Source organism: Athalia rosae, chromosome 5, assembly GCF_917208135.1.
Source record: "Athalia rosae chromosome 5, iyAthRosa1.1, whole genome shotgun sequence".
Classification (NCBI taxonomy): Eukaryota; Metazoa; Arthropoda; class Insecta; order Hymenoptera; family Athaliidae; genus Athalia; species Athalia rosae.
In genome coordinates, this window is record NC_064030.1 from 99,249 (window position 1) to 117,280 (window position 18,032).

General features: G+C 42.8%; 5 protein-coding genes across 11 annotated transcripts; 2 read left to right on the forward strand and 3 right to left on the reverse strand.

Annotated features, from left to right (window-relative positions):
- Window positions 1-60: 60 nt before the first annotated feature.
- On the reverse strand, window positions 61-2,687 carry LOC105682888 (N-acetylglucosamine-6-phosphate deacetylase). The gene is made up of 7 exons (XM_012395096.3): window positions 2,094-2,687; window positions 1,737-2,011; window positions 1,506-1,635; window positions 1,257-1,345; window positions 1,049-1,193; window positions 785-961; window positions 61-668 (listed from the first exon to the last, which is right to left on the reverse strand). The coding sequence occupies exons 1-7, from the start codon at window positions 2,305-2,307 to the stop codon at window positions 472-474; spliced, it is 1,227 nt and encodes a 408-aa protein (XP_012250519.2). The 5' UTR covers window positions 2,308-2,687; the 3' UTR covers window positions 61-471.
- A 17-nt stretch (window positions 2,688-2,704) lies between these two features.
- Window positions 2,705-10,854, forward strand: LOC105682924 (low-density lipoprotein receptor-related protein 6). The gene is made up of 6 exons (XM_012395169.3): window positions 2,705-3,250; window positions 4,824-6,777; window positions 6,884-7,168; window positions 7,281-7,813; window positions 7,892-8,974; window positions 9,072-10,854. The coding sequence occupies exons 1-6, from the start codon at window positions 3,184-3,186 to the stop codon at window positions 9,953-9,955; spliced, it is 4,806 nt and encodes a 1,601-aa protein (XP_012250592.2). The 5' UTR covers window positions 2,705-3,183; the 3' UTR covers window positions 9,956-10,854.
- Window positions 10,855-11,144: 290 nt separating this feature from the next.
- LOC105682925 (polyglutamylase complex subunit TTLL1) lies at window positions 11,145-14,168 on the reverse strand. Of its 7 annotated transcripts, none has more exons than XM_012395175.3 (9): window positions 13,938-14,168; window positions 12,921-13,052; window positions 12,773-12,838; window positions 12,439-12,617; window positions 12,173-12,359; window positions 11,900-12,101; window positions 11,600-11,830; window positions 11,369-11,478; window positions 11,145-11,298 (listed from the first exon to the last, which is right to left on the reverse strand). In XM_012395175.3, the coding sequence occupies exons 2-9, from the start codon at window positions 13,025-13,027 to the stop codon at window positions 11,163-11,165; spliced, it is 1,218 nt and encodes a 405-aa protein (XP_012250598.1). In that variant the 5' UTR covers window positions 13,028-13,052; window positions 13,938-14,168; the 3' UTR covers window positions 11,145-11,162. The 7 variants fall into 7 exon arrangements, with proteins under 7 accessions (XP_012250598.1, XP_012250596.1, XP_012250594.1 ...); XM_012395173.3 differs by lacking the exon at window positions 13,938-14,168 and adding an exon at window positions 13,471-13,831; XM_012395171.3 differs by lacking the exon at window positions 13,938-14,168 and adding an exon at window positions 13,297-13,450.
- A 342-nt stretch (window positions 14,169-14,510) lies between these two features.
- Window positions 14,511-15,406, forward strand: LOC125500960. The gene is made up of 2 exons (XM_048655276.1): window positions 14,511-14,778; window positions 14,863-15,406. Exons 1-2 carry the CDS (start codon window positions 14,578-14,580, stop codon window positions 14,932-14,934), a joined length of 273 nt encoding a protein of 90 aa, XP_048511233.1. The 5' UTR covers window positions 14,511-14,577; the 3' UTR covers window positions 14,935-15,406.
- A 363-nt stretch (window positions 15,407-15,769) lies between these two features.
- Window positions 15,770-18,008, reverse strand: LOC105682906 (60S ribosomal protein L10a). The gene is made up of 5 exons (XM_012395132.3): window positions 17,912-18,008; window positions 17,349-17,504; window positions 16,854-17,002; window positions 16,345-16,517; window positions 15,770-16,009 (listed from the first exon to the last, which is right to left on the reverse strand). Exons 1-5 carry the CDS (start codon window positions 17,914-17,916, stop codon window positions 15,839-15,841), a joined length of 654 nt encoding a protein of 217 aa, XP_012250555.1. The 5' UTR covers window positions 17,917-18,008; the 3' UTR covers window positions 15,770-15,838.
- Between the last annotated feature and the right edge of the window lie 24 nt (window positions 18,009-18,032).

Consider the following 18,032-nt stretch of genomic DNA (forward strand, 5'->3'; position numbering starts at 1 on the left):
AAAAAATAAAACGCTCAATGCTTTTGATTGTGACGAAGGAATAATCACGACGCTGCAGAGTAATGGACTTGATATTTATTACGGTTATAATAAATCTTTTCAATGGTTATAATTTTCCTCTAACAATAATCTTTTTGGGAACTTTCGTTCTTGTTACTTGAAAGAATAATGGAAATAGGACGATAATCGATGAAATATAGCTGTACGTGATTTGAGTTAGGTTAAACATTATATAACAAATGTATTTCGCAGGTAGTCAATTCGGAATTTTCGTTTCACAGGCGTAAATACTCAACATGATCACAAGGCATGATAGAAAAGCATAAAAGTTCACGAAATCTGTGTCTCTCGAAACGATTGATAAAGGCGAGACATTTAAACGTTGTTATTACAAGCGTTGTTCAAATTTTCGTTCGACAGATTCATCAATAACAGTCCGCATGCAGAGACAAATCGTAACAACGTTTTGAGTCAGTCTTTCTCTTTCTCACATAACCGCGGATACACTTGTTCACCGGCTATCCATGTCGAGATCACTTCCAAGTCTGAATTGAGTAACACGAAATCTGCATCAGCCCCAAAGTTCAGGACGCCCTTAACAGATTCTATTCCAATCGCTCTTGCCGGGTGTAGCGTTGCGGCCTCCAGGGCGTGAACCGTTGAGCAGCCTAGAAGTAATATCCCAGATGACTGTATGCTTGTACAATATTTTCAGAGTTATACCAATCTGAAAATGGTACGTGTTGTGGGAATCTATATATGATGATTGTTCTAAAAAAGGTACCCGTGGCTTTTTTGAAGAATCGAATGCACGTAGCCATCTCGGCAATACTTCCACATAGCGTGTTAGTACCAGCTATGTAAGCTCGCCCACTTCGTACTTCGATTTCAAGTTGTCCAAGCTGATGGATACCTTCTTCAAGACCCATTGCCGATATAGCATCGGTAACTAGGACTAGGCCTAAAATTCACATCAGATCTTTAGTATCAGATAATTATGTCACATTATTATTATCTGGAAATCATAATTAACTCATAAACGAACTACCTTCCGGATGAGTACGATGTGCAATACGTAGTGCTGCAGGGTGAGTATGCACCCCATCGGCTATGATCCCATAATGGACGATCCGTCCTTGTGGTATTTGTTTTGAAGTCAAAAGACCTACGAGACCAGGGTCTCTATGATGAAACTACAAATATTTTTCTTACATATCTCAGCAACTCGTAACAACAATATGCTGACTTATTCTTACCGGCAACATTGCATTAAATAAGTGTGTGATGAATGTTACTCCATCTTTGACAGCTTGTTCGCCTTGGCATAAATTGGCGATGGAATGTCCTAAAATAAGAACAACTTGTTCTGAGAATGCGGTATTGCAACATCCGCTATAGGGTATATTGCAAAAAATACGAAACGCATTTGTAGAAAAGCCTCAAAAATTTGATTCAAGTTAGCTTCACCAAAATTTAGACCGATAGAATTCTGAATAAATACACACCGACAGACACTTTGATGTTTTTTTCACATAATCCTTTGATCACACTGGATGAGTTGACAAGTTCAGGAGCTAGGGTAAGGTAGCAAATATTATCTAAGCTGCCGTACATATTCAGCAAAGATTGAAAGCCCTATAAACAGAAAAATAATTTGAATATTGTGAATCCTTGTACAAGTTTACAATGTTGCGGCAGTAATAAAATTAAAACTCATGAAAATCAATTTATTATACCTCATCTAATGTTTTGATACAGTTCTCTGGATGAGCACCTTTTTTCAAAGGGTTTATGAACGGTCCTTCCACGTGGACGCCTAATACCGTTGCGCCGTGTGCTCCTCCGCTTTTTTTTACAATTTGCGGTAGTACTTTTTTATACGTTTCACTCGGGGATGTCACTAGAGTAGGGCAAAACGAAGTAACGCCGCTAGATAACAAGCCTACCGCTACTTTAGAAATCCCTGCTTGTACGGTATCTATGTCATAGGAAAAATCAACTCCGTATCCACCTGGAAAATTTTTTATTCATATTTATCATATGACAATGTTGTTGATTTCCTGTATTAACGGAAAGTGAGGTATATCTGTCACCGTTTATTTGCAGCTCGATGAATCCTGGTGATATCAACATGCCGCAACAATCAATTTTGATGCCTGGCTGAATTTTCTCGTCGTAGAAAATTTTTTCCGGATTCACGAATCTACCGTCTCTAACCCATAAATCCTCTTTGATTATATGACCATTCCTTAGAATTTGGCAGTTATAAAATTGCTTTAACAAGGTATTGCTGGATGATTTCACCATTTTTGAGAAAGTGAGAAGTCTGAGCGAATGCAGTTATGAATTACGAGTGTGAAGTACCCGTTCTTTTTTCACTATTTATTAACCGTTCTTATCATGGTTCTTATCATCATTCTTTTACAGCAAAACAACCCACACTTGACAGCTTGACACTTGACACGTTTGTAAACAATTTGAAGGTGACGAACCGTACGCAATGACTCAACAGTCGTGCACTGGACCAAAGTCTAGACCGTCTAGACCCCTATCCTCTCCGGTCTAGACGAAAGTCTCGCAAGCTTACGCCCTCCCACTGGACGTGCCGTTGAGCGTACCAACCAGTTGCGAGAACTAGCACGACGGCAGCACTAGCATGACGTTGCACTCTAGTTGCACTTCTAGTTGCACTCGGTCAACGAATGTTGACTACGGTTGCACGTTTCGTGTTCGACGAATACTGTTCAAGTCAATCGCAGTGGTGACGGCTATCCACGGTAGAAATGATCTTTAAAATACACGTTTGTTGACTTTGTGGACCGAGCCTTGAAGCGCGTCAGTCTTGCCTAGTGTTCTCTCCAAATCACAATTACGTTGGCCGTTTCACACCGGGAGTCTATTCTCATTCGATTCGCCACTCACCACCCACCCAGCATTGGAGCTACCTTAACGTCGCGTGGTCATCACCGAGTGACGCGATGTTGTACCGGATCGTGTTGACGAGTTTTTGTAATGGTATCTAATAGCCGTGTGCCGCTGCGGAATTCGTCCAAAACTGGTGTATCGTGATCGTGAATAGTGAGGAATGCATCTGTTACCGTAGTCTGTTTCTTACACAAGTGTCAGGTGTTTGCGACACGCTGCCAAGCATGTGCAGGATTAAAATTTCATCCAAACCGAAGGATGACTAGAACAAGTCTTCTGAGTGTCCTGGCTGCTTGCATCTTCTGCGGCACAGCCCCTTGCGATGGTGAATGTTCTATCCATTTATTATTAATTAGTAATATTGTTATCGTTGTTGCCTACTGGTCAATTTTGTTTCTGGCGATCACTTATGCATAGCCTTCGGTGAAAATCACACACTGGCCAAGTTTGGATTCCAGTTTATTATCATTTCATCTATCGGCTGTACAAATTCACGGTGATCCACCGCTCGTCTAATTCGAGATTCTTTTTCCATCTCTGCTAGTTCACTTGCATACCCGATGCGCAAGTCCGATGCCAACTCTTTTGAGTATAGGAGGGGGGGGGGTTAGGTTAGGTATTTGGAGGTTATTTTTCGTTAGTTGGGGTCGGTTACCGGCAAAATCAAATTCAAGCTCTGGCATTCTGTCGAATGTGGTCCGTTGCAAGCAATTAGCTCGGTAGTCCACTTTTTACCTTCCCACGCGGTAAATTTTTTCGTTCTGAGGACTAATAATTAATCATCGACCCGTACCGCTCCTCCTCGGGATTCCTCGTCAAGGAACGAAACACCGGCTTTGAGACCGTCATTGAAGGTTCGAAAAATATTCCAACTCTTTTCATTACTCTCGTATCGACGAAACGTCAAGTCCGTTTGTTGCCGATCGCTGGCTCTTCGCTTTGGTTGAAATTCTCTCCGAACCGGACGAAATTAAATAGAACGTCCGAGTAGAAAGTTCCTGGGGATAGGAGCCAAGGAATAACTATGATCATCCCGCATAGGGGCCCGTTAAACCTGCCACTCCGAGTTGACTCAACCTCGGGATTCAGGAATGCAGCCCCCCTCTTCCTCTATTACTATGCTTCCCCTCCCGAACAAGTTACAAATATTCAAATAAGACTCAGGTCGGTCTGTGCCGTGGGGTGTAACCGTGCCTCCTAGGCTTCTTGAATACGAGCAACCTGCGATGTAGAAAGAGCATAAACGCGAGGCTGAGAACCAGCCAATCGAAGTAGTATGTGCATCATTTCGTTTCTCAGAGAGGTTGAAGTTCACGCGAATTGTCGCCGCATTCGTAACACCAAGTTTTTCATGGAAAAATAGTACATCGATCTAAATTTAGTCAATTTCAAAAACTGTGTACGGTATGTAACTTTGAGAATTTTCCGCAATGTTCCTACAATGTAAATAACGGAAAGACACGCGCGATGCGAGTAATAACAAAGCAAGAGCTCACGATTCCGATGCCGATGATCCCCGGAAGTCATCGGTTGTGAGTCGAGAAGCGATCCGCTCGTTTGGTGCACGGTCCGCATGAGACGTCGTGACGTTTCCGCTCCTTTTTTACACCGTTCCTCGTGCGAGGCTTCGCTTGGAATATTTGTACTCTAATCAAGTTAAACATGCCAACAGAAGATTTCGCGGCGTCGTTTCGAGCCCGTTCAAACGATTTCTCTTCGAGTAGCCACAGTTTTTGTCGTCGACCGATACCGGACGGCCGGTTCGCGGGCCCCTTACACGATTCCGCCGTCAAGTTTCGCGAGGATTTATCACTTGGCCGAAGGATAACAACGATCCCATCGAGTTGCTCCCATCCAATGACGAGAAAATCTCATTTTTCCCATTGTTATTGTTTCAGCGTCGCCAACGCTACTTTTCGCAACCAGCAAAGATATCAGGGTGGCTAATGTCTCCAGGGCAAACAAGGTGTCGACGCTTGTCAAGGATCTTTCGGAGGGTGCAGCCTTGGACTTCTATTGGGAACGCAGTTTGGTGTGCTGGTCGGACAGCGGTCTAGAAACGATACAATGCGTTGCTTCGAACAGCACTCATACCGGTGAAAAGACAACCGTAGTCAATTCGAGCCTGATATCCCCCGATGGGTTAGCGTGCGATTGGTATACGGGGAAACTCTATTGGACGGACGGTGAAAAGAACCGTTTAGAAGTGACGAGCATCGATGGCCGCCATCGGAAGGTACTCTTCTGGACTGAAATTTATCAGCCGAGGGCCATCGCCGTTGTACCTATGAGAAGCATTTTATTTTGGACAGACTGGGGTGATGTGCCGAAGATTGAAAGTGCGAGCATGGACGGGGACCCAAATACCAGAGAAGTAATCGTATCCGAAGATATATTTTGGCCGAATGGACTGACCATTGATTACGATCAAGAGTTGGTCTACTGGGCAGATGGAAGGCTGAAATTTATCGCCGTCATGGATTACCGCGGCAAAAATAGGAAAAAGATCGTTAGCCAGGGCCTCGACTATCCTTTTGCCATCACGCTATTCGAGAACAAGCTTTACTGGACGGACTGGAAGACCTGGTGCATACACTCGTACGACATACAGGGACAGACGCATCCCAGGGAATTGTTCCACGGTGAATATGTGCCCGGCGATATAGAGGTATGGGATCAAAGGAGGCAACCTTACGCCGACAATCCTTGCAAACCGAACAACGGTAATTGCTCGCACCTGTGTCTGCTTAGTCCTAAATATCCGGGGTACAGCTGCGCTTGTCCGACCGGGGTGAAGCTCATCGATGATACAACTTGCGCCGATGGTCCCGAACAACTCCTCCTGATCGTTCAAAGAAGCGAGATATGCAGGATTTCACTCGATTCTCCCGACTACACCAGCTTTGCCCTTCCTCTCACAGGCATCAAGCACGCCATAGCCATAGACTTTGACCCCCTTGATGAAATGCTTTATTGGACGGACGAAGAGGCTAAAGGAATTCGTAGAGCAAGTTTAAATGGTTCGGGACAGGAGGACATCGTGACGACGGAGGTCGAGAACCCCGATGGAATTGCTGTTGATTGGGTGGCGAGAAACTTATACTGGACGGACACTGGAACGGACAGAATCGAGGTTGCTCGTTTAAATGGGTCGAGCAGAAGAGTCTTAATCAACGAGGATTTGATCGAACCCAGAGCAATCGCCCTGGCCCCAGAATTTGGTTGGATGTTTTGGACAGACTGGAACGAGAAGAAACCAAAGATCGAACGGAGCAATTTAGACGGTAGTGAAAGGTTTTTGCTCGTAACCAAGGATATAGTGTGGCCGAATGGGATAGCCTTAGATATTGGCGGACAGAAAATATACTGGTGCGATGCTAAGACTGACAAAATCGAGGTGTGCAACATGGATGGTACGGATCGAAGAGAAGTAATTACCGATAATCTCCCACATTTGTTTGGTCTCAGTCTTTTGGGGGATTTTTTGTACTGGACCGATTGGCAGAGGCGAAGCATAGACAGGGCTCACAAATTGACAGGAGCTGAGCGTGAAGTTATAGTCGATCAAGTGCCCAATGTTATGGGACTGAAGGCTGTGCATTTGGGCATTGTCAAAGGAAGTAATCCATGCGCAATTAACAACGGTGGCTGTAGTCATTTGTGCTTAAACAGGCCCGGCGATAACTACGTCTGTGCTTGTCAGATCGGTTACGAGCTCACTAAGGATAAGAGAACTTGCGTTGTACCGGATGCATTTTTACTTTTTGCGAGGAAAGAGAACATCGGGAGAATCAGCATAGAGAATGCCAACAATGACAACATCATACCGGTAACAGGCGTGAAAGATGCTAGGTAAATAATTAATAATTGTTTCTCAATTACAAACCCCGGTCCCAGGTCCAGAGTTGTTCTCATCGTTTTATCGCGAACATAATTGTTTTCGTTTCTCAACTTTCAGTGCCCTTGATTTCGACATGAGTGACAATCGAATATACTGGACCGACGTCAAATTAAAAACGATAACTCGGGCGTTTATGAACGGCTCTGATATGGAGAGAGTCGTTGACTTGGGGTTGGAGACGCCCGAGGGTCTGGCGGTCGACTGGGTGGCGCACAACTTATACTGGAGCGATACGGGAAGTCATAGAATAGAGATTGTTCGATTAGATGGATGTAGTAGACGTGTACTGTTGTGGCAGGACATAAGCGAGCCCCGATGTCTAGCGTTAGATCCGGAAAGAGGGTGAGTATACGTAGGATCTAAATACTATATTTCGATCTTTCCGAACTCAGATGTGAATTTCTCTCTTCCTTTATTTGTCGTCTAAAACTCATTTCGAGGCCTCGACTTATAGACACATGTACTGGACAGAAGGACAGGGGTCCGGCAGCATAGAGAGGGCCGTTCTCGATGGGTCCCGACGATCCGTTATTCTATCTCACATCGGACGAGCTCACGGTTTGACCATCGACCACACAGCTCGTCGTTTGTATTGGGCGGATCTTCACACACCTGCCGTAGACAGTTACGACTTGCAGACAAAAAGAAGAAGAGCGATAATAACTCAAAACATAGTATACCCGTTCAGTATAACTCAGTATCAGGACTACATATATTGGACGGACTGGAACACGGGGGATATTGAAAGAGCAAATAAAACGAACGGTGGTAATAGAACAAAAATTCACAGCAAACTAGAATCTGTTACCGATTTATTAGTCTTCCACGCATCGAGACAATCTGGTTGGAATTCATGCGCTGTGAATAACGGGGATTGTAGCCACCTCTGTATAGCACTGCCAGGAATGGCCGGCAAATTATCAACCAATTACAAATGCGTTTGTCCGACTCATTACGACCTTGCCAGTGACAACAAAACCTGTATCGGTGAGCAGTGGTTGGCTTTCCATGAATCCAAATTCTCACTTGCCTTATCGGTGTCGTAAATCACTATCCTCTTTACAGCTCCCCGATCTTTTATGATCTACAGTCTCCGCAACGCCATCGGACGTCTTCTACCAGACACCAATGACTGTCCCGACATCGCGCTAAAAGTACAAGGGTTGAAAAATGTTCGTGCCATTGAATTTGATCCGATAACTCGGTACATCTATTGGATAGATGGTCGCATGCAGTCCGTCAAAAAAGCTTTGGAAAATAAAACACATGCAGAATTAGTCGTCTCCGGTGGATCGGGCCATCCGTTTGACCTAGCGCTAGACCCCCTGGGAAGATTGTTATTCTGGTCATGCTCGGAAAATGACGCGATCAATGTTACCAGATTAGATAACGGGTCTATGCTAGGAGTAGTAGTGAAGGGGGAAGGAGAAAAGCCGCGCAACATTGCCGTCCATCCGGAGAAAAGGTTACTCTTCTGGACGGATATAAGTGGCAACGTGAAAATCATGCAAAGCAAAATCGATGGCAAACAGCGGGTGGTTGTTGCATCGGAATTAGAAACGACAACGAGTATAACGATCGATGCGACCGCCGATCTCATCTATTGGACTCGCGGAAAACAGATCGAGTTCGCCGATCTTTTGGGAAAGAATAAAAAAACTTTGGTCTCTACCGGTCACCTCGGTGTCACACACTTGTCAGTTTTATTCGACCATCTGTACTGGTTCGATCGAGAAGGACAACTAATAGAAAGAGTCAACAAGACTTCTGGACTAGGAAAAAAAACGTTATGGAACCGTTATCATCTCATTGATCTTCTTGCCGTCAGAACTCTCGAGGACCAAGTTATGGACTCACATATTTGTAGTCCGTCCAACGGTCACGGAGGCTGCTCACATTTTTGCATCGGAACCGAATCACCGGAGTGCTCGTGTCCCCAATCGCTGGTGCTCTCCGATGACGAGCGAACCTGCAGAGCTGCACCCGCCTGCGGAGCTGATCATTTCACTTGTGCAGCCGTTGCCAAAGACTGTATTCCGGCTACCTGGCGATGTGACGGGCAAACCGATTGTCCGGATGGCAGCGACGAGCTTGGCTGCCCGGCATGTCGGCACGATCAGTTTCGATGCCAAAGCGGTCATTGTATCGGTGAGGTTTGAAAATACGAAAATATCCGACAGCCGTTGAATCGAAATATTCAGTCTCCTCGAAACAATTTAAAACCAATGATCGACGATTCTTTCAGATATGTCTTGGGTGTGCGACGGCACTACGCAATGTCACGACGGTTTGGACGAGGCCCACTGTTGTCGTCCCGGCCAGTTCCAGTGCAAAAGAACACGTGTCTGTATATCCGCAACTACACTATGCGATGGTTGGGAAAATTGTGCGGATGGAAGCGATGAATCAGCATCGGCGTGTGCATCGGCGAATCACAGACAGGACGTGGGGCCAACACTGGATTCTGGCAAAAGTACATACGTGGTTGCGATCCTTGTGGTAATGGCAGCCGGAATATTAGTTGTATTGGGTTTCTGCTACTGCAGAAGAAGGTTTGCAAGCAACGAAGACCTACCGGATATTTTACATGATTCTGCCGGTGATCCTCTTTCACCGAAGCCCGGAAGAGCCGCTAAGCCGATGCTAGCCCAAAAAAATGTAAGAAAAGATCTCAATACCGGTGCCGAGGCCGTTAGAATGTCGGCATTGAATGGTAGCATCAACGGCTCCAGCTACGATCGCAGCCATATTACAGGAGCCTCAAGCTCCACGAGGGGGAGTTCTGCGGGGAGTTATCCGCAAGAAACTTTAAACCCTCCCCCCAGTCCAGCGACTACCGCCAACTCGACGCGGTGCTCCAGCAGCAATGCTTCCAGGTACCGACCCTATCGACATTACAGAAGCATCAATCAGCCTCCACCTCCGACGCCCTGCAGCACAGACGTCTGTGACGAATCGGATAGCAATTATCCCTCGAGGTACAGATATGAAAGCGAACCATTTCCACCGCCCCCTACACCACGATCCCTCTATCACAGCGATGCAGCAATCAGTTGCCCACCGTCCCCTGGTTCTAGGTCGTCGACTTATTTTAGCCCTCTACCTCCGCCGCCTTCACCGGTACCCTAGAGTATATTGTAGATGTATCGTTATTCAGACTACATTGTGGGTACCGTACCAAACACCATTATTCGGGAGCTAATATTTATGACCCGATGATATTCAGTCTTGCCAATTAACTACGTCTAATTTGATAATCTGCAAAACTTCCGTTACGTGGAAGAATAACGATTCAATAACATAATCAATGAATGTTGATGGAGGTTCGGTATTTTGACGAAAAATTATTTTTACTAATCGAGTGCAGCCATAGTGCAGCAGCTGTAGAGAATTCGAACCCCTGTACAAAGCCCATACCATTGTGCCTGGTAACTAAGGTTTCACCTATGTACGAAATTTACATCGTTATACATACCTGTACAAACAACTCATACATCATTGTAAATAGAGTACGAGTGTATGTCTGAGAATTTGTAAGCAGTTAAGAATAACAGACAGCTTATAACTAGTGTATATATTATTCTGTAAGATACTTCATCTTTTTTCTACATCGCCTGAATTAATTCCAGCAGCAGTAAGCTCGACCATCAATTTGACAGCGCGTCAGTAATTCACTATGTTTTTTTACCATCAATGGCGAAAAATGCCGATTAACGAAATGGAAAAATTACGCTGGTTGAATTTTTTCCGACAAGCTTTATACCAGTGCATCACATTTTATCGAGGAGTTTGCTGTGACTTAATTAAATTTCAGAAACCGTGCCATAAATAGTAATCGTTACAATATAGGATGTGATTATTTAAGTATGAGTCAGTATTGTAACAAAGCATCACCGAGCTGTGTACGATGCATTGATTTCGAATATTCATATTTCATATTGCCGTGCGGTAAGTACGCACATAACGTACACATACTGAGAGTCCCCTTAATCAAGGAGAGTGATTATTAAATTACTTTATTCATTCGACACATGTGTTGAAAGACTGAAATCATTGCCTACATTCTTATTTTCTACGCAGCACTGCCACTGTATCACATTTGAGCTGTACGATAAGTACCTGAATTTTGGTGAAAAGAGTTCAAGCCTAGTTTAATGTGTTATCAATGTAAACTCATTGGGGGTGGGTTATATCTTTGAATTGAACGGGGATGAAATACCTATAAACAGATTCATGGTGCTGCGATGAATAGTTATAGTTGTTTATACCGAAGTATACGAATTAATGAACAATTATGAGATATGCGATAACGCTGGAGCAATGGAGTAACGCACTTTTATTTCCATTTGTTTGATTGCATTCGAAATTTTCCCGTCGAATTGTCCCTCTCGTCCTGAGCAGCCAACTCCTCGTCCAACAACAATTCGAAGTTTCCCATCGCCTCCAATGACGGACATTTATTCCATCTGACGCTATGGTTTCACAAAGCCAAAAAGAATTGTTTCTCAATCCGATGATATTAGTTTGGAGTAAAGTACTTACTCAGGTACACCACCCGGGGGAACGACTACAGATACTATATTGTCGATTAATTTATACTTCAGAATACGGTCGTTAACAGTAGTTGAAGTCAAGGATGGCGATGCATTGACCTAAACAAAGAATTAACCGCAATGAATCGTATACTCCCCCGTTACCGGAGTACCCCACGAATTGTAGTACTCGCCTCTGAAACTTCAATGAACATTTAACGGTTAATTAAATTTGACCGACCTCAATCAGCCATGGCTTCAGCTTATTATCTATGATAATATCATAGCCATAGCATTCGAAGCAGTGTCGATCATTAGCCATCACCGGAGCCACAGCTTTTAACGAGTGTACGATACACCAGGAAATGTTTGCAAATAATTTCTCAGTCACGGCTTTGCCACGGGTGCTTTCCAAGTACAATCTCAAGTTTTGTACGCTTAGCTTCCCTCCGTGCAAACTGTTATACTCATCCTAACACAATGTTAGTATTATTCGTCGTACTACGCCAAGTTCGCGGGATTTCAAACGATCTGAACTCACCCCATGCTTCTGTACGGATACGTTAGTCAGATGAACATACATGTTGTCGAGTTCCTGAATACTGGTATCGTATTTGACGGTACAAAATCGACAGAATCCAAGTTTGAAAAGATAAGCTTTCAGAGGCCGGAATGAAGTGATGAGTACGTATAACCGAAGATCAAATTTCTTACCCCCAATTAAGAGGGGATTGTCGATGTACCTTACATCATTGCCATGATTAGAGGTGAACCGCATATAAGTTACTGCTGGCAAAGTTAGTTAGCACGATACCTAGATATGACGTAGGATTCTTTAGCGAGGTTTGGGTTGAATGGATTTCTTGCTTCCCGTGACCATCGTTTGAGTTTGCTCAATTTATTGATGAGAAATATTCCAGCTCCCTGTGATTTACCGCACGGTTTCATTATCCAAGTACTTTGTGGAGCCTTGCGATATTCCTCGACAAACATGTTATAATCTGTAAGTAAATAATTGAGGTCCTGGTTGTATAAGTAAATATCATTTCACGAGCAAAACTTATAGGGTTGATGGTATACCTGCTGGCAACACGAAGGTAACCGGTATAAAATCAAGGTGAAGGTATTTTCCTGGGCCATCTCCTCTTTCTGCTAGCGGACTTCCTTCCCTCTCCAGGTCCTTTCTGTATCTTTTTATATTTTTTACAAGGAGATCTTTGCGCGTTAGCTCGTAATGATTTGGGAAGTGGTTGATTGTTCTGTAATGGTACTTCAAATATCATTGTCAATCTTACATTGGAAATAGACCTCTGGACTCACATATTTTGAAACGGTGGAAAATAGTCATTGGAAGTTGTCATAAATGTTATCTTATCGTGGCTATGAAATATCACCGGGTAAAATTGTTACTTACTGATTGTCGCTCATTCTATAGCCAGTCTCAACGCTGAAAATTGTTCTGCACGATTGTGTAACAGCCCTGAAGACATGTCAGGATTATCGATAAGCGTTACAGTATAGTATAAAGCGTCAACGAATAGCGAGATGCTACGTAAACCTACCAATAAAAATTCCAATCGTCTTCAGGACCAACCTGCGTCCAGCCTCTTTTCTCAAAGTTGTATACTATCACGGACTTGTCCATGTCTGTGCAAAACGTCACCCTCATCTTGTCTACTCCGATGGTTGGCACCCTGAAAGTTGGTTGTCGTACTGTAGTGTATTTTTATAATTTACGTTGGTCTTAGAATATCTCTAATGGATAAACTTGTACATATAATAACCGAGAAGGTAAGGAGTGTATAGGTATACCAACGGGTATACTCATAGTATCGGTATGATAGCGTTAAGCGGATGAGTATATACTCGCACTTAATAATTCATTACAAATTGACATCAAGCACAGACTTATATTTGGAAAACCGGTACTCCGTTCACCTGCCGTAAATTGTGGACGAGCTATTCACGCCTGTATTCCGTTTGTTTAAATCCGCACTTATGTTGGACATTGTTAAGCATATACTTGTGTACTACGTCGTTGATTGAAAATTATAGGATCTTTGGTCACGACTACGTTGTACTACGTACACGACTACGTACGTACGTACGTACCTATACATATAGGTACGGCTGTGTAGCGATGATGTTTGATCGATTTTATTATTTTACTGGCTCCAAAAATGAGAACGCTTTGCACTTGACCATTAGCCGTACATACGTATGTATGAATCGTTGTCCTCCGATTCGTATCCTATTGAGTTTAATATTATTTGCATCCTATTAAACTCTCATGAAATTATCGATGACCAGACAATCTTGTTATCTATGCCCTTCTTTATAACTATTTTAAACTAATTCATAACTATTTGAGAACTATTCGGCCAGATTACCGATAGTAGTATGTATATCATACAATATCAGTCGATCATAGATTTGATACGAACGAACCGCGAAATCTCTGTCGATCGCGTGAAGAGCTGGATGAAACGGAAGAATTTACAGGATATGCGCAGCCTAATAATCCTACAAAAAGAGTTAGTATCGGCCATGCACGACGAAATCTATATGGGTAGAGTTACCTTAATTTTGATTAGTAACTAGACGTTCTATTAGCGCGGAAGTTTGTACGCCATATTTTACGTGGCCTCGGTGTTCTCTTTCAGTGTTCAGATCGCTATAAAAAAAGTTGAGCCGCTTTCACACCATACGGAATGTTCATCTCTTTCACTGATACATGCTAGTACGTACATACATACGTACGACAGCTCAATGTCAGTAATTGGGTACACGTGAAATCGCAGGTGAGTGAGTAAATTGTTTCCCCAATGTGGCGTGAAAGAAATAAGGTACTGATGAGGTTTCACGGCCATGCATAATGGCAGTTGGAGATTTTTCAAGCGAATTTAGTGGGACTCCCCATATTATCCCTCCCGCCAGTCCCACAGATATACATACGCTAACGTAATATACCCTCGCTGTACGGGCATTCCGTAGCATGCAACTTTTATAATTTGACACCCCATGGTGTATCTCCGCGATCGCTTGAATGGGGTTTGATTTGTATGATAAAAACTACGTCACTTATTGATGATTTCGTACAAATACGGTTACGACATTCTTGCAACCGCTTATGGCAACGCTTATGGTCTTAGATTTCAGAATTTGAAAAAAGACAGCTGATCCAAACGAGGTCGACACATCCCTAGTCAGTGCAGCGGTATGTCACCGATAGATGAGATCGGAATGCAGTGTGGCGGAGGAATTATCAAGCGACACTTAAGTCGGGGGAGAGGAATACCCTGTTCCGATCTGTCTTGCAACGCTTGTTTGTGTGATCGGGCGCATCGCCACATTCTTTGCGCCGTGTGCGGGTACACGGGATGGGGCAGAATCAAATTCAGTTGCCCACAACATCCACAGGTATCGTCGAAATAAATTTTGATAAACGATCATTCATGTGCAGAATTTGATAGATGATGTTATCTTTGATTCTTTTTGTCGCAGACAATATTTCTCATCGATGTGTCGCAATGTCCGAAATGTAGAGCGTACGGGTACATGATGAGCGAGTTTTAGTCATGTGGTATCACACACCAGGATAAGAAGTTAAATACGCTGGCCTTATTTTGATTCTTAGAACTCGACCGACACGCAAAATCATATACTTTCGTGCACAAATGATTTTAGCTTGGAATTGGCAAAGCTCAAAATCTATTTGGACTTGATTAGCTATATTCCCGCGCTGGCCATCGAATGTAATGCCTCAATATTATCTGCGTATTATAAGAATAACGATAAGTAAGTTGACTGTTATTAAAGTTTGTGTTGCAAAATAAGTTCTGGGTGTATACTCTTACAGTTTGTCAAAGTATTTTTTTTCCATCGATATCGTTTATTACTAAGAATCTGTTAACAAGACGTACACGTAAACCACAACTTAAGCATATTTAGTTATTATGATTACTAATTACGCTATTTTTTTGGAGTGTCTGAGACTTTGTAGACTGTATTCAAATCGTGAATAAATGAGGTATACACCGTATCGGAACTATTGCGTCGTTGCCAATTTATTGCTCTGAAAAGTAAAGGGTCTCAGCTCAATTTTTCCACGACAGGTTCGTCTTTCTGAATGTGGGGTCAAAATACATTGGAATTAAGCAAAGCAGATGTCTCTTCAAATTTTCCAACTTTTTTTTCGATAATGGGATCCTGAGCTCAAAACACATGAGAGAACACTAACAAATGAGATATCGAGTTTCTGCTTCAAATTCAGAAGTTGTCAAAGGTAGTAACATCAATTATGAGTTCTAACGAGAGTTAGGCCTTCGTATATCAAGATGTGAAAAAATTTGGTGTGAGGATAAATATAGGAAATGGAGGTACGAGGTCCCAATTACAGTTGATTCGAGAGTTTTCCAAATATTTTTTTTATTTATTTTCATCTTGTCAAACTCAGACGCAATAATACTAACATATGAAATTAGTATAATCTCTGAGGGGGGCCCATAGAGGACTTGATGTGAAGGGAACGCACGTTTTGCCAATGTTTCTTCAGAAGAGACACCAGAAAGTTCACCGAAAGATGGACGTTTTGCACGAGCTCGTCAGGGGTCATGCCAACGTGTCCTACGGCGACGGATAGGCACAAGACCTGGAATACAGAACGGACGACATTTACCATCGTAAAAATTGAGAGCCGAATATTATTACAAGGTATGATTTCCTTGGCTTTACCGTGATAAAGACTTTCGATCTTGAGGAAAATGTATGGAATAGTTTCAGCATAAAATCGGGTATGTATCAAGCTCTGATTGAGGCTAGTAGCAATTTAGTGCAATAGCCACACCCAGAGAAGAAAAACTTTAATCTCCTTTCACTCGACAACCGCCGTTGCCAATGTATTTACAGCAAGGGAAGTGCTTTTTGGAAAGGTATTCGTGAACAATATTTGCTCACAATCTATTTAATGGGAAACAATTGTTTTACCTTTTTCATCTGGAACTTGATCGTAGCTTTAACTTCATCGATCTTGGCAGTCATTGACTCTTGGTGGGAGAGAAGACCAGGGAACTTCCCAGCTTTATTCAAACCTGGACCCAATAGACGAGGGATCTGTTTGATCAGCGACTCACTGGCCAAAAAAGCGTCATATTTCTTGGCTGTAGGAGATAACAGAGTATCAGATTAGAGTAATAGAGTCTGGTATCGAGTCTCCATTTTAAACCAAGTAGAAATTTCTATGTAGCATCTAATATCACAATCAAATCAAATCCATCGGGCTAATTGACGAATTTAAATGTGACGATGAAATAACCACCCAACTCAATACTGATGGATCGTAATGATGTAGCATCAAGTTTACACCCAATTAAGAATTTTATCTTCTTCCGATCGATGACTTAAACTGCCATTGATCAAGCTATTTTTATAGGGAAGCATTTTTAACAAGATGTCACATGCTACAATTAACTGAACGTATGTCGGCGTTGAATTACCTAGTTTCTTAACAAGTTTCTTGTTCTTGTTTAACTTTTTTAGAGCCTCGGCATCCATGAAAGGAACATTTTGTGCTTTAGCTTCATCGCAATGCTGTTGATCTCCCAAAACGCAAACTTGCATCTTTGGACGCGGGATGTTTTTCAGTCTGTAATGCCACATTACTGTTTCACAAATCACAAACTGAATACACTGTGTAAGATTTTCCCCATGTCTATGTGCTCTCAGCATGATTTTCAACAGTTATAATTCATGCTCCAATGAGAACAATGCTACACTACTCACCGGTAAGGTCATTATTATGACCCCGTATGCCAAAGGTAACGGTTAAAAAAAACCTCCCCAATTTTTTTAAGACCCTGGGTACAGGTCCGCCAGGAGAAGCCCAGCTCCCTGACATAGCATGATGAAATCTTTTCGGTAATCCCATAATACATTCACATTTGATCTAATTTCAAGCCGAAAAGAAATCTCAAAGTCAGGTAAAAACATACTTTACGGTGCCAGAGAAACGCTTGTCCTTTTGGGGGTCATAATTCTTGAGACCAATTTGAATTTCGACTGTTTCCAGGAACTGCCTCTTCTTTTCTTGCGAATTCTGTATAACAGCGTTTACACACTCGTACAGAGTATCACGCGACACTTTGGACCTGAAATCAATTGCAGGTAAATAATTTCATATTAAAATTGAATTTACTGCTACATCCGTCATGTTGTTAAAATGGTACCGATGCGATTGAAACTTAAGAGAAGCCGTCTGCGTATAGTTAGCCTCAAATACATGTCAGCGTAATGCTTAATATGAATGCAGCTATCTGCAGTGAGTAACAAATATTGAAAATCGATCATCAATGGTCTAACACAAGTTCAAGTATGACAATGCGCAATGGTGCTTGTGAAAGCATGATTCTATAAATTTTGTCTCTTGGGGTCGCAGCTACGTGTACATTAAAATAAGGCTATCCGGCAGTTACTTGCATCTGGAAATGAGCTTTGACGGATAAATTACATCAGTAAAATGGAGGATTAACTGAATTATCATGGATATCCAACTCACGTCATGATCAACCCGATGATGCGGCCACTTGAACGACTGATCACCCCGAGAGCTGTAACCGGAAAGACTGGGAAAGACCTAGGGCACGCAGAGCCAATGGTTCGGACGTTTGTCGTTTAAG

Excerpts from the sequence above, each read along its gene's own strand:
- LOC105682888 (XM_012395096.3), bottom strand. The coding sequence starts at position 2,307 with ATGGTGAAATCATCCAGCAATACCTTGTTAAAGCAATTTTATAACTGC. Across the intron at positions 1,346-1,505 it reads AAACATCAAAGTGTCTGTCG|GACATTCCATCGCCAATTTA; the intron begins GTGTGTATTTAT and ends TTCTTATTTTAG. Across the intron at positions 669-784 it reads ATTCTTCAAAAAAGCCACGG|GCTGCTCAACGGTTCACGCC; the intron begins GTACCTTTTTTA and ends TATTACTTCTAG.
- LOC105682925 (XM_012395171.3), bottom strand. The coding sequence starts at position 13,367 with ATGTCCAACATAAGTGCGGATTTAAACAAACGGAATACAGGCGTGAAT. Across the intron at positions 13,053-13,296 it reads TCGTCCACAATTTACGGCAG|GGTGCCAACCATCGGAGTAG; the intron begins GTGAACGGAGTA and ends ACCAACTTTCAG. Across the intron at positions 11,299-11,368 it reads CCCCCGGGTGGTGTACCTGA|CGTCAGATGGAATAAATGTC; the intron begins GTAAGTACTTTA and ends GTGAAACCATAG.
- LOC105682906 (XM_012395132.3), bottom strand. Across the intron at positions 16,518-16,853 it reads GAAACTTGTTAAGAAACTAG|CCAAGAAATATGACGCTTTT; the intron begins GTAATTCAACGC and ends TATCTCCTACAG. Across the intron at positions 16,010-16,344 it reads TCAAGTTCCAGATGAAAAAG|GTCTTGTGCCTATCCGTCGC; the intron begins GTAAAACAATTG and ends TCTGTATTCCAG.
- LOC125500960 (XM_048655276.1), top strand. The coding sequence starts at position 14,578 with ATGTCACCGATAGATGAGATCGGAATGCAGTGTGGCGGAGGAATTATC. Across the intron at positions 14,779-14,862 it reads GTTGCCCACAACATCCACAG|ACAATATTTCTCATCGATGT; the intron begins GTATCGTCGAAA and ends TTTTTGTCGCAG.
- LOC105682924 (XM_012395169.3), top strand. The coding sequence starts at position 3,184 with ATGACTAGAACAAGTCTTCTGAGTGTCCTGGCTGCTTGCATCTTCTGC. Across the intron at positions 3,251-4,823 it reads CGGCACAGCCCCTTGCGATG|CGTCGCCAACGCTACTTTTC; the intron begins GTGAATGTTCTA and ends TTATTGTTTCAG. Across the intron at positions 7,814-7,891 it reads TGACAACAAAACCTGTATCG|CTCCCCGATCTTTTATGATC; the intron begins GTGAGCAGTGGT and ends TCCTCTTTACAG.